General features: G+C 36.5%; 1 protein-coding gene across 1 annotated transcript in view; it reads right to left on the bottom strand.

Annotated features, from left to right (window-relative positions):
* Nucleotides 1-15574, bottom strand: part of RDX (radixin) — a 75464-nt gene that overhangs the window by 36581 nt on the left and 23309 nt on the right. Inside the window, exon 3 of the mRNA XM_082845166.1 lies at nt 10879-10962. Within this exon, the coding sequence (XP_082701292.1) occupies nt 10879-10962 (84 nt within the window). The remainder of the gene's footprint in view (nt 1-10878; nt 10963-15574) is intronic.

Here is a 15574-nt window from a genome sequence, read left to right as displayed (position 1 = left end):
GGATGAGGCCAACAAAAATATATTTTTAATTCTATATTTAAAATAAAATGAGGGAGGTGAGAGTTTAAGATTTTAAAAGCTTTACAAAAAGATTCAACATTAGTTCTTAAGTAATAAACATTCTTGGTTTAAAATAAACAATAAATATTTCTTTTTACTTTTTTTGGCTTTAAAAACCTTTTTATTATTGAAAACTTCAAACATATACAAATAAACAGTTAGAATAGTACAATAGTGTAAATGTACTCATCAGTCAGCTTTAATAGATAGAAACTCATGGCCAGTTTTGCTTCATCTACAGCACCTCTCCCCTCTCAGATTGTTTTGAAGCATATCCCAGATACACCATTTTATTTGTAAATACTTTACTTTAAAATTCTTAAACATAAGGAGTCTTATAAAAACAAAAATAAAACATTACAATACCATTATCACACCAGAAAGACTTAACAGTTCCCTAATATGCTGAAATTTCTGTGGCTATTTTTAAAATATATATATATTTTTACAGTTAATTTATTCCACTTAGGATCTGAATGAGATTTACAAATTGCATTTGTTTATCATTTTAAGTCATTTTTTAAAATTGTTTTATGTTGTAGTAAATTTGTATTATAACAATTTAAAACCATGTTTTGTTCATTCATACCCTCAGAGAGTTGTAGTATCTTTCATTTTTTAAACCATAGTTAAAATACCATTATTCACACCTAAAAAAATTAGCAGTTATTTCTTGCTATCAAATATCTAGACAAGTTTTTCTTGTGAATTTTTCTTAATAGTTGGCTTCTTGAGCCACAATCCAAACTCCACACTTTTTATTTGATTGGTGTATCTTTTTTTTTTTTTCGGTAGGCAGGCCTCTCACTGTTGTGGCCTCTCCCGTTGCGGAGCACAGGCTCCGGACGCACAGGCTCAGCGGCCATGGCTCACAGGCCCAGCCACTCCGTGGCATGTGGGATCTTCTCAGACCGTGGCACGAACCCGTGTCCCCTGCATCGGCAGGCGGACTCTCAACCACTGCGCCACCAGGGAAGCCACGGTATATCTCTCTTAATGTTAACTCTTTCTTACAGTTTTCTCTTTAGTTTTTTCCCTTTCTATCTTATTTCTGTATTTATTTTTTCACATCTTTATTGGAGTATAAATGCTTTACAATGTTGTCTTAGTTTCTGTTGTACAACAAAGTGAATCAGCTATATGTATACATATATGCCCATATCCTCTCCCTCTTGAGCCTCCCTCACACACTCCCTATCCCACCCCTCTAGGTCGTCACAAGGCATCGAGTTGATCTTGTGCTATGCGGCAGCTTCCCACTAGCCATCCATTTTACATCATGTAGCATATATATGTCAGTGCTACTCTCTCATCTCATCCCAGCTTCCCCCCACCAACCCCCGCCGTGCCCTGAAGTCCATTTTCTACATCTGCGTCTTTATTCCTGACCTGCTACGAGGTTCATCAGTACCGCTTTTTAAAATTCCATATATATGTGTTAGCATACGGTATTTGTTTTTCTCTTTCTGACTTACTTCATTTTGTAAGACAGACTCGAGGTCCATCCACCTCACGACAAGAACTCAATTTCGTTCTTTTTATGGCTGAGTAATATTCCATTTTTTTTATGTGCCACATCTTCTTTATCCATCCATCTGTTGATGGACATTTAGGTTGCTTCATGTCCTGGCTATTGTAAACAGTGCTGCAATGAACACTGTGGTACACGACTCTTTTTGAATTTTGGTTTTCTCAGGGTATATGACCAGTAGTGGGATTGCTGAGTCATAGAGTAGCTCTATTTTTAGTATTTTAAGGAATGTCCATACTGTTCTCCATAGTGGCTGTATCAATTTACTTTCCCACCAACAGGGCAGGAGGGTTCCCTTTTCTCCACACCCTCTCCAGCATTTACTGTTTCTACATTTTTTGATGATGGCCATTCTGACTGGTGTGAGGTGATACATCATTGTGGTTTTGATTTGCATTTCTCTAGTGATAAGTGATGTTGAGCATCTTTTCATGTATTTGTTGGCCATTTGCATGTCTTCTATGGAGAAATGTCTATTAAGGTCTTTTGCCCATTTTTTGATTGTGTTGTTTGTTTTCATGACATTGAGCTGCATGAGCAGCTTCTATATTTTAGAGATTAATCCTTTGTCAGTTGCTTCATTTGCGAATATTTTTTCCCATTCTGAGGGTTGTCTTTGAGTCTTGTTTATGGTTTACTTTGCTGTGCAGAAGCTTTTAAGTTTCATTAGGTCCCATTTTTATTTTTGTTTTTATTTCGCTTACTCTAGGAGGTGGGTAAAAAAGAATCTTGCTGTGATTTACGTCATACAGTGTTCTGCCTATATTTTCCTCTAAGAGTTTTACAGTGTTTGGCCTTACATTTAGGTCTTTAATCCATTTTGAGTTAATTTAGTGTGTTCTAACTTCATTCTTTTACATGCAGCTGTCCATTTTTCCCAGCACCACTTATTGAAGAGGCTGTCTTTTCTCCATTGTATATTCTTGCCTCCTTTATCAAAGATAAGGTGACCATATGTGTGTGGGTTTATCTCTGGGCTATCTATCCTGTTCCATTAATCTATATTTCTGTTTTTGTGCTGGTACCATACTGTCTTGATTACTGTAGCTTTGTAGTATAGCCTGAAGTCAGGGAGCCTGATTCCTCCAGCTCCTTTTTTCTTTATCGACATCGCTTTGGCTATTTGGGGTCGTTTGTGTTTCCACATGAAATGTAAAATTTTTGTTCTAATTCTGTGAAAAATGCCATTGGTAATTTGGTAGGGATTGCACTGAATCTGTAGACTGCTTTGGGTACTATAGTCATTTTCAATCCAGAAGCATGGTATATCTCTCCATCTGTTTACGTTATCTTTGTTTTCTTTCATCAGTGTTTTAACAGTTTTCTGAGTACAGGTCTTTTGCCTCCTTAGGTAGGTTTATTCCTAGGTATTTTATTCTTTTTGTTGCGATGGTAAATGGGATTGTTTCCTTAATTTCTCTTTCTGATCTTTCGTTGTTGGTGCATAGGAATGCAAGAGATTTCTGTGCATTAATTTTGTACCCTGCAACTTTACCAAATTCACTGATTAGTTCTAGCAGTTTTCTGGTGGCACCTTTAGGGTTTTCTATGTATAGTATCATGTCATTGGCAAACAGCGACAGTTTTACTTCTTCTTTTCCAACTTGGATTCCTCTTATTTCTTTTTCTTCTCTGACTGCCATGGCTAGGAATTCCAATACTATGTTGAATAACAGTGTTGAGAGTGGACATCCTTGTCTTGTTCCTGACCTTAGAGGAAATGCTTTGTTTTTCACCACTGAGAATGATGTTTGCTGTGGGTTTGTCATATATGGCTTTTATTATGCTGAGGTAGGTTCCCTCTATGCCCACTTTCTGGAGAGTTTTTATCATTAAATGAGTGTTGAATTTTGTCAAAAGCTTTTTCTGCCTCTAGTGATACGATCATATGGTTTTTATTCTTTAATTTGTTAATATAGTGTATCACATTGATTTTTTTGCCTATACTGAAGAATCCTTGCATCCCTGGGATAAATCCCACTTGATCATGATGTATGATCCTTTTAATGTGTTGTTGGATTCTGTTTGCTAGTATTTTGTTGAGGATTCTTGTGTCTATGTTCATCAGTGATATTGGTCTATAATTTTCTCTTCTGTGATATATTTGTCTGGTTTTGGTATCAGGGCGATGGTGGCCTCATAGAGCGAGTTTGGGAGTGTTCCTCCCTCTGCAATTTTTTGGAAGAGTTTGAAAAGGATAGGTGTTAACTCTTCTCTAAATGTCTGATAGAATTCACCTGTGAAGCCATCTGGTCCTGGACTTTTGTTTGTTGGAAGATTTTTAATTACAGCTTCAACTTCATTACCTGTGACTGGTCTGTTTATATTTTCTAATTCTTCCTGGTTCAATCTTGGAAGCTTGTACTTTTTCCAAGAATTTGTTCCTTTCTTCCAGGTTGTCCATTTTATTGGCATATAGTTGCTTGCAGTACTCTCTTATGATCTTTTGTATTTCTGCGGTGTCAGGTGTAATCTCTCCTTTGTCATTTCTAATTTTATTGATTTGAGTCCTCTCCCTTTATTTCTTGATGAGTCTGGCTAATGGTTTATCAATTTTGGTTATCTTCTCAAAGAAACAACTTTTAGTTTTATTAATCTTTGCTATTGTTTTCTTCATTTCTATTTATCTCTGCTCTGATCTTTATGATTTCTTTCCTTCTAGTAACTTTGGGTTTTACTTTTTCTTCTTTTTCTAGCTGCTTTAGGTGTAAGGTTAGATTGTTTATTTGAGATTTTTCTTGTTACTTGAGGTGAGTTTGAATTGCTATGAACTTCTCTCTTAGAACTGCTTTTGCTGCGTCCCATAGGTTTTGGCTCATCGTGTTTTCCTTGTCATTTGTTTCTAGGTATTTTTTTAATTTCTTCTTTGATTTCTTCAGTGATCTCATTCTTTAGCAGCACACTGTTTAGCCTCCATGTATTTGTGTTTTTTACTGTTTTTTTTTCCTGTAATTGATTTCTAATCTCATAGCATTGTGGTTGGAAAAGATGCTTAATACAATTTCAACTTTCTTAAATTTTCCAAGGCTTGATTTGTGACCCAAGATGTGATCTATTCTGGAGCACATTCCATGTGCACTTGAGAATAAAGTATATTCTTCCGTTTTCCGGTGGAATTTCCTAAAAATATCAATTAAATCTATCTGGTCTATTGTGTCATTTAAAGCTTGTGTTTCCTTATTTATTTTCTGTCTAGATGATCTACTGGTGTAAGTAGGGTGTTAAAGTCCCCCACTATTGTTGTGTTACTGTCGATCTCTCCTTTTATGGCTGTTAGCATTTGCCTTATGGATTGACGTGCTCCTATGTTGGGTGCATAAATATTTATAATTGTTAAGTTTTCCTCTTGGATTGATCCCTTGATTATGTAGTGTCCTTTCTTATCTCTTGTAATAGTCTTCACCTTAAAGTCTATTTTATCTGATATGAGCATTGCTAATCCAGCTTTCTTGTGATATCCATTTGCATGGAATATCATTTTCCATCCCCTTACTTTCAGTCTGTATGTGTCCCTAGGTCTGAAGTGGGTTTCTTGTAGACAACATATATAAGGATCTTGTTTTTGTATCCATTCAGCCAGTCTGTGTCTTTTGTTTGGAGTATTTGATCCATTTACATTCAAGGCAATTATCGATATGTATGTTCCTATTACCATTTTTTTAATTGATTTGGGGTTGTTTTTGTGGGTCTTTTTCTTCTCTTGTGTTTTCCACTTAGAGAAATTCCTTTAGCATTTGTTGTAAAGTTGCTTTGCTGGTGCTGAATTCTCATAGCTTTTGCTTGTCTGTAAAGCTTTTGATTTCTCCATCAAATCTGAATGAGATCCTTGCCAGGTAGAGTAATCTGGGGTGTAGGTTTTTCCCTTTCATCACTTTAAATATGTCCTGCCACTCCCTTCTGGCTTGCAGAGTTTCTGCTGAAAGATCAGCTGTTAACCTTATGGGGATTCCATTGTATGTTATTTGTTGCTTTTGCTGCTTTTAACATTTTTTTCTTTTTATTTAATTTTTGATAGTTTGAGTAGTATGTGTCTCAGCATTTTTCTTTTGGGTTTATCCTGTATGGGACTCTGCATGGGACTTGACTATTTCCTCTCCCATGTTAGGGAAGTTTTTGACTATAATCTCTTCAAATATTTTCTCAGACCCTTTCTTTTTCTCTTCTTCTTTTGGGACCCCTATAATTCCAATGTTGGTGGGTGCATTTCATGTTGTCCCAGAGGTCTCTGAGACTGTCCTCTATTCTTTTCATTCTTTTTTCTTTATTCTGCTCCCCGGCAGTTATTTCCACCATTTTATCTTCCAGCTCACTTATCCGTTCTTCTGCCTCAGTTATTCTATTGATTCCTTCTACAGTATTTTTAATTTCAGTTATTGTGTTGTTCATCACTGTCTGTTTGCTCTTTAGTTCTTCTAGATCCTTGTTAAACACTTCTTGTATTTTCTCCATTCTGTTTCCAAGATTTTGGATCATCTTTACTATCATTACTCTGAATTCTTTTTCAGGTAGGTTGCCTATTTTGTCTTCATTTATTTGGTCTTGTAGGTTTTTACCCTGCTCCTTCATCTGTAACATATTTTTTGTCATTTCTTTTTTTTTTTGATGGGTAGGGCTGTATTCCTGTCTTACTGATTGTTTGGCCTGAGGCGTCCAGCACTGGCGTTTGCAGGCAGTTGCGTAGAGCTGGGTCTTGGTGCCAAGATGAGGACCTCCAGGAGGCCTCACTCCAATTAATATTCCCTGGGGTCTGAGGTTCTCTGTTAGTCCAGTGGTTTGAACTCGGCGCTCCCACCGCAAGAACTCGGGCCCAATCTCTGGCCTGGGAACCAAGATCCCACAAGCTGGGTGGCATGGCCAAAAAAAAAAAAAAAGAGAGAGAGAAAAAGGAGCAGTACAATAACAAAGAATAAAGATAAAAATATATTAGGAAAAATAATAATATAATTGAAACAAACTGCAACAAGGTAAAACTAAACCACAATAGCAAAAAAAAAAAAAAAAAAGAGGTGGGGGGGAACAAGCCAAAAGGAGCAGAACAATAACAAGGTATAAAGAATAAGATAAAATTAGAAAAATAAAAGATTTATTAGAATAAATATAAATGAGTCAGCACCAAGGTAAAACAGAACTCCAGTCTAAAAGAAAAAAAAAAAAAGAAGGAAAAAAAGCCTTGGTTATGGGGAGCAGAGTTTAGTCGGGGGGTGGAACTTAGGCAGGGGTGGGGTTTAGGGTGGAGCAGGGGCCTAGTTGGGGTGGGGGGTGACGTTTGAGCATGGGGCGGGGTCTAGGCTCAAAATATATATATTTTTTTAATTTCATTTTTTATGTAGCAGGTTCTTATTAGTTATCTAATTTATACATATTAGTGTATATATGTCAAAAATCTAAAAACATATCAGGCTTTTGGTTTCAAGAGAGCAAACTGAACCCTTCAGTTTACTTTCCCTGTTTAAAAGTTTCACTGGCATGACACATGCAAAAAATTAAAAACAAGAAAAAAAAATTTAGCTGTGCTAGGAAAGGTTACCACGTTAAAAAAAAAAAAAAAAAACTGAGAAATTTCTGAATGATATAGGATACAAAGACCCACACTGATGGCAAATGCCAATCAATGCCAAACAACCAAAACTTTTTTTTTTTAATTTTTATTTATTTTTTTGGCCGCATCTGGTTTTCATTGCTTCATGTGGGCTTTCTCTAGGTGCTGCGAGCCGGGGCTACTTTTCGTTGCAGTACGCAGGCTTCTCATTGCCGTGGCTTCTCTTGTTGCGGAGCACAGGCTCTAGGCGCGTGGGCTTCAGTATTTGCAGCACGCAAGCTCAGTAGTTGCAGCACGTGGATCCTAGAGAGTGTGGGCTCCAGTAGTTGTGGCGCTCAGGCTCAGCAGCTGTGCACAGGCTTAGTTGCTCCGTGGCATGTGGGATCTTCCCAGACCAGGGATCAAACCTGTGTCCCCTGCATTGGCAGGTGGATTCTTAACCACAGCACCACCAGGGAAGTCACAACCAAAACTTTAATGTGGACAAAAGAAACCCCAGATAATTCAACTTTGGCAAAAGATAGGTTGTCCCAACAGCTCCACAGAAAACATTCCAGCTCAGAGTGGCAGGAGTAGGAAATGTCAAGAGCAGCAGAGAGAAGTGTACCAAAGCGCAGGCTTCAGCTTCTGTTTCTAGGCTTTTTGTGATTCACAATGCTAAGTAAAAGGGGGATTTGCCACAGTGGGGCACAAGGGACAGTCTCTTAGCGAACTTCAGACTATCACACACAAACCAGGAAAAATGAGAGCACAGTTGTGAAATTCCTTAAGAGGCCCCATCTTTCCCTACCTCTAAAAGTGTTCTAGGAAACTTTAGATCATGAACTTACAAGTAAAAACATACTTGGGCACATAACTACATTATATGTATATTTATTTAGAAGTTATACAATGCTCTCACACTAATATATTAGCATATTTTTTAAAAATAATTTGGAAGAGGAAAGACAAAAATATAGACAAACATTTTAATATTTTTTCTTGCATCCTAACAGATCATGTTGAGTACTCCTTGGGGATATTACTATTCTAATCCCACAAGCAGAAGCTGGAAGAGGAGGCCAGTGAAGAAAGAGTCAGCAGGGAGCAAACCAAAGGACCTCAAGCACTCAACTAGAGTCCTCCACAGGGCAGATGGCCTCAAGCTGACATCCTAATCAGAAGTGAGGTTTTGTTACAGGTGGATTCATTTGAGAGAACTCCTACCCCTAGGTCTGCTCCTGGCCTGACCCTGAACCTACTGACCTGACAGCCCACCCATATACTCACTACACCCAAGGTAAACGCCTGCTTTTAGATCCTAGCATTCTGGCTCTCATTATCAGGAAATAGAACAGGGACTACAAGAATTAATTGCTGAGAGAGCCCATACGAGATAACAATACTCTTTAATTTAGACCTCTTCAATTACAATATGAAATGTGTATAGCAAATACTGTTCTAGTACTTTAAACAGAGTCTCAATTAGTTCTCACAAAAACCTTCTGAAGGAGTAATGTTATTATCATCCTAATTGTACAAATGAGAAAAATGAGGCAAAGAAAGTATTTGTTTGTGTGAAGTCAAAGAGCTACAGCTGGGATTCTACTACAGGCAGTGTGGTTCCAGAGCCCACACTTTTCAACTACTACATATTACTGCATTATAATAAATGTAATTTAATTTTCCCTCGTGTCCAAACTAAAGCAATTCTGCTTAGTAAAATAACAAATATTTTATTTCTCACTATCCAATACCAAAAAGGCCCACTTGCTGATTCATTTTTGACTAACACAAAACATTTTGCTCACTATAAATAACATTTCAATATGCTATGAAGTAGTAAATGCTAACTGCATCTACATTTTTATTCAAATAAGACAGACTATGTATTTACAAAACAGGAGACCTAGAAGAATCAACAGAAGTGAATATTAGTTCACAAAAGTAAAATATCTATATCGTATGGTGCATGCAGCTTCCTATGTTGTTGTCTTAAAAATTTGCTCACTCACACCAAAAAAAAGCCTTTCATCTTCCAAACAGACTTTATCAGGGCGTTCAAGTTCATTAATTATCTAATCAAGAGATTAAGTTTACTACTTTGTCAAGAGAAGAAACAACTTCCCAGGAGTTTTTAAATTCTATTTCATCATATTTTGGATCAGTAGCTATCTAATATGTTATTTATTGCTGTAATGCCAGAAACTCTCTCTCCCATATTCTAAGGTCAATAGTAAGCCTGATCACAGACTATTGCTTTCCTGCTCATATGTATCAATAAAAGTTTATGTAAAAGTTACCTTCCTCCTTTTTGCAATCAATTCACTTCTTAACCACTTGACCTCTGGTCACCAATCTCATTCCTCTTTTTCTCAATGAAACTTGATTACTTACAACATTATATACAGCATTACCTAGGGAGCCTAAATAAAACTACTAATAGTTTAGAGCAGGTCCCAGACTAACAGAATCTCTAGAGGTGGTTTCCAAGCATTGCTTTTCTTTTTTCCTCTTGAAAGCTCCCCAAGGTGGCTCAAATGTGCTCTCAAGAGTGAGAAAAAAAAAGACAATATCAGTAGTCCAAGTTCTTTAACACGTTCTAACTCCAGGCTAGCGTATTATGAGCCGACAACATCAAACTGCTGTCAGGTGCCTGTTTATAGCCTGTGCCTTTACTCCTGCCATCCCCTTGAAACCAAGTTCCCCTAAAACCGAGTTTAGGATTAACCTCTCTATCCAACTTTATTCCCTTTCTTGTCCCTTCTGACCTTAATCCTGTGCTAAATGAACACTAATAATCAGAGTCAGATGACCAAAACTGCTGTTGTTGATATCATTAATGTACTAAAATTGCTGTTGTATCATCAGATATCATCATTAATGTACAGCTTACTTCTCCAGGGCAAGATAAGCTAACAGACCACCAAGTCATGGACCACCTGGCTAGCAAATCATAAACCAGAGACATCCTTTCTTCTACGATTAAGAAATGTCACAGAAAATGTCACAAGATGATGATTAACCCCAGCTTCTTTGTTCTTTCCCTTTTAAAAACACCCTCTAACTCAAAGACCAGGTTGGAGTGGATCTGAGACTTGTCTCCCACTCCCTTGCTTGGTGCCCTGAAATAAACCCTTACTTTGCTGCAAACTCTCACTTTCAAGAGTTTGGCTTTCTGTGCTGCGGGAACACAAGCCCATTGCTTGGTTACACCCGCTGTCTAGGATCTCCACCTATTCCATTCATGGACTATGGAGAATATCTTTTTTTTTTTTCCTTCTTTTATTTGCGGTACGCGGGTCTCTCACTGTTGTGGCCTCTCCCGTTGCGGAGCACAGGCTTCGGACGCGCAGGCTCAGCGGCCATGGCTCACGGGCCCAGCCGCTCCGCAGCATGTGGGATCTTCCCGGACCGGGGCACGAACCCGTGTCCCCTGCATCGGCAGGCAGACTCTCAACCACTGTGCCACCAGGGAAGCCCTGGAGAATATCTCTGAATTCTTTTTAGTCCTCGTTACAATGATTTGCATAACAGATGTTAAATAAATACCTGCTAATAATTATTTTTAAAAAGTCCTATCTCTCAAAATCTAGGAATGAGAAAAACTATCCCCTACAGTTGTTCAAGACATTTGAACAGGTACTGTGAAATATTCCAAGTGCTACATTGTTGCATTATAAGTTAAGGTAAAAAAACACAGAAAGAAGTATGCAGTAGCATCCACACTATGGTGTCAAAATTACATACTTTATTTGGTAAATGATACCTGGTCAAAAAGCTGTTTGCCAGTTGTGTTGGGCTGAATGGCAAATTCCAGCTCAGCATCCATTGTTGTTACTCTTACATTGATCTGCAATAAAAAACAAAGGGAAAATCAGTAGAAAAGAGAAAATACTTTTATCTGATTTATAAAATAAAGTGGTATCATATGTAGGCAGTAAAAAGCAACTCTATAATGTACCTAATATTTTCTTTATTAAAGTGATAGTTTGATTTATTTATATTTGTTTTTGATTTATTGAAAACATACAGTAGGCACGAGGACCTGCGCTTTTCATTTTCTTATTTAGCCTCTGCAACAATACTAGGAGATATGTGCATTTCTATAGAAAAGTTCGTTTCTACAGAAAAGTTTCCATCATTTGCCCAAGGACACATGGATATCAAATGGCAGGGCAGAGATATAACTCCAAATTCTTTGAATGTCATTCACTATTCCCTATTTCTTTCAATATAAAAATCAAATATTTAGTTTTATTTATACTGCAAATGTATTATTCTTCACTTTATAAAAACCATACATCTATTGCCTTTTATTTGCTAAACTTTTTTAAATTCCAATTTTTGGGTGTAAATACCTTTCTAGTTGGATATCTCACCAAAAACGTAACATGCCTTAACCAAAATAATTTTTACTCCAGAATAGCATCTTCACCTAGAATTCACCATGATATGGTAAAAACCTATCTTTTTAACTCACACTATTAGAACTCTAAATCAGACTTATTTCCCCTTACATCTTACTCATGCTAACAACCACATGTACCTCCACACATGTACTTTTATCTGAAATACCTTCTCTAATCAAAAAAATCTTATAGAGCTCCTTCTTTAAAATAATCCTTTAGGAAATATTAATACACATAAAATACTTGTAACATATATAGACAATGAAGCATAACAAAATAAAACCCACTGTAACATAACAATAAATATATATTTGGTCTTCATCCTGGTTCCTGGCAGAGCTCCTAAAATCGCTGGAATTTCCTGAGTGATAGATGTGAGAGGAGGATCTTTTGTTATTCATAATAAGCTCCTTTCAACCATAATAGAGTTTATGTTAATGAGGTGACTCCAGACAGGCCCTAATAGCTTCAGAATGGAGGCTGGTAGCCAGAGAAACCAATCACATGATTAGAGGATTGAACCTTTTACACACCCACCCCGACTGCCCAGGAGGGGAAAGGCTGGGGAATGAGCTGATCATCAATGTCCAATGATTTAATCAATCACACCTATGAAATGGAACCTCCATAAAACCCTAAACGAAAGGGTTCAGAGAGCTTCCCTGCTTCTTCCTGCTGAGAGGGTGGTGCACTGCAAACTCCACAAAGACAGAAACTCCTTCACTCGGGACCCTTCTGGACCTCACCTTCTTCATCTGTTTCATTTGTATCCTTTATAGTACCCTTCATATTAACTAGTAATAGTAAGTAAAGTGTTTCCCTGAGTTCTGTGAGCTGTTATATATAGCAAATTATAGAATCTGAAGAGGGGATCGTGGGAATCCCCAAAAGTTAGCCAAGTTAGACAGAAGTGTGAATCACTTGCACTACCTGTGATTTGCTTCAGAAGTCCAGAGCAGTCCGGTGGGTCTGCGCTAATTCTGGGTAGTTGTGTCAGAACAAATTAAATTGCAGGACACACAACTGGTATCCACATAGAATTGGAGAACTGCTTGGTATGGAAAACCCACACATTTGGTATCAGAACATTCTGAATAAAGAAAATGTTTTCATTTTTGGTGTCAGAACATTTTGAACAAAGAAAAGGTTCTCCTTTACCCATAAATCTACCATTCAACTTAAAAACTAGAAATGACAAAAAATGTCACCAGTGTATTTCTTCTTTGTGAATTCCCTGACCCCAATGCCCACAGGTAAGTACTAACCTAAATTTTGTGTTTGTCATCCCCTTAGCTTTTTAAAAAACAATAGTTCTGTCACAAATGTAGGTATCTATATGTAAAATATTGTTTAGTTTTTGATTTTTAGCTGCATAGCTGTATTAAAATTGTATAATACTTGCTAATAAAGTCCTTCTTGATGTGGGCAATGATTACATATGTATATTTTATGAAAATTCATCAACTACACACATATATTCTTTTGCATATGTATATTCTATTTCAATAAAAGGTTTAAACAAAAATTTTTCTACACTATAGTTTGCCTTTTCACAATTATATTTCTAAGATTCACTGATGTTTTTGTGAGTAGTTGCAATTCATTCATCTTTATGTGACTAGACAGTAATTCATTTACCATTTTCCTATCGATTGACATTAAATTGTTTCCAATTTTTTGGTTATTAAGAACAATACTGCTATGAACATTCCTCTACATGTCTCCTAGTGCATGTGTCTGAGTTTCTCTAGAAGTATAACTCAGAATTCCTGGGTGATAAAGTATGCATAGCTTCAACTTTACAATGTAATGCTGAATTGTCTTCCAACATGATTGTATCAATTTACACTCCCATAAATAATAATTCCTGCTGCTCTATATTTTCACTAATAGTGGATATAATCGGATTTTTTAATGTTTAACAATCTAGTGGGTACAAAATGGTATCTCAATATGGTGTTAATATGCAGGTTCTTGATCCCTAATGAAGTTGGGAACTTTTTCTTATGTGTGATATGCAGAATTTTAAGACAGCCCCCATGATCTCCTCGCCCCCACCCCCACCTTACTCCCATGATTATGTTAACATTACAAGACAAAATGGATTTTGCAGATGTACTTAAGGTTACTAATCAGTTGACCTTAAGATAGGAAAATCATTGTGGGTGGGCCTGAGATAATCACATGATTCCTTTAAAAGCAAAGAGTTTTCTCTGACTGGGTGCAGAAGTCAGAGAGATTTAAAGTGTGAGAGGACTTTGACATTAAAGAGGTTCTCCACTGCTGAATTGGAGGGGGCATGAGCAAAGGACTTGTCACACACACCACACTCTAGGACTAAGAGAGACCCCTGGCCAACAGCTAGCAAGAAAATGGGGACTTCATTCACCAGTAAAGAAGGATAGATCATTCTGCAAGGCAATGGATTGTGCCAATGATAGGAATGAGCTTGAAAGAGAACCCCAAACTTCAGATGAGAATGCAGTTGAGCTACACCTTGACTTCAGGGTAGTGAGACCCTGAGCAGAGAACCCATTCATACCATCCCATATTTCTAGCGTATAAAACTGTGAGATAATAGATGTGTGTTGTTTCAAGCTACCAAATTTGTGATAATTTGTTATAGAGCAATAGAAAAGTAATATGCTTATTGACCACTCTGTCTCCCCATCTTTCACAATGTCTGTTCACATGTATTGCTTATTTTCTATTGGGTTGTCTTTTTCTTACTCATATGTGGGAGATCTTTATATATTCTAGATATTAATCCTTTGTCAGTTACTTGCATTACAAAGAAATCTACTAGTTTGTAGCTTGCCCTTCTATTTTATGAAGAGTCCCTCTCTATGATAAACATTTTTAAAATTTTAATGTTGAATTTATCAATGTTTTACATGCAGATATCAATTTTTTGCCATATTTAAGAAAATTTTTAACACAACACTGTAAATCAACTATACCCCAATATAAAATAAAATTTTTTTTAAAAAAAGCAAAGAAATCCTTCCCTAGTCTGGAGTCATAAAGATATTCTTATATTTCCTATCAAAGTTTTGTTTTTCATAGTTTGTCTTCAATGATTTTTGTTTATGATTTAAGGTAGAAATCCAATTTCATTTCCTAATCCCCAGAGGGATAATAATACAGTGATTTTAAACATCCAAACATGATGTATATTGATTACTTCATTCACTCTCCAAAGACTGCACTGTCACAAATCTAATGTCCATAGGTATGGGTCTTATTTTGTGCTATTCTGTTGTACTGTTCAATTGAACTATTCTGCCAATACCATATTGTCTGAATTACTGTATCTTTAAATAAGTCTTGATATCTGGTATGGCAAGTCATCCCTTATTATTTTCAGAACTGTTTTGGCTATTCTTGTCTCTTTGTTCTTGCTCTTGACTCCACATATAATTATAAATTTTTCAAAACACCACATTATGATTTAAATTGGAACTACACTAAATTCATCAGCCTCTTGGGGTAAAAAATGACATCTTTTCAATATTGACTCTTACTATCCAAGTGTATGGTTCTTTCTATGCATTGATTTAGGTCTTCTTTAAGATCTTTTTAAAAAATGTTTATAATTTCCTCCAGAAAAATCATATTAATCATTTAAGATATCTTTCTCCTATGGTTTTATAGCCATTATAATTATAGGTTCATAATCCCAAGATATCCTAAATGCATTGAAAACTCTAGTTTATTAGCTAATTTCTAGCAAAAACAATTGAAATAAGTCCACCTGGTGAATTAATTTATCCCACTTCAAATGGATATTCACACACCGATCTATAGAAATACGGATGTGATGCAACAGACCTTGATGGAAATTTCATAACACTACTTATGCACATAATACATTGTATATTCACCTTTCTAAAATCCAAAGAATTCCAACTACTGAAACTCATCTAGCTTAAAGCGTTTCAAACACAGGGTCATAAATATGATGAAGTATCTTTCCAAAATTTTTTCTGGTTTTACTTCTGTAGAAATGCAATTGATTTTTATATTGATCCTTTTATCAGCTCCCTTGCCAAC

This window comes from Leucopleurus acutus (assembly GCF_964270905.1).
Source record: "Leucopleurus acutus genome assembly, chromosome: 8".
Lineage (NCBI taxonomy): Eukaryota > Metazoa > Chordata > Mammalia > Artiodactyla > Delphinidae > Leucopleurus > Leucopleurus acutus.
This window is presented reverse-complemented; position numbering and strand designations above follow the sequence as displayed.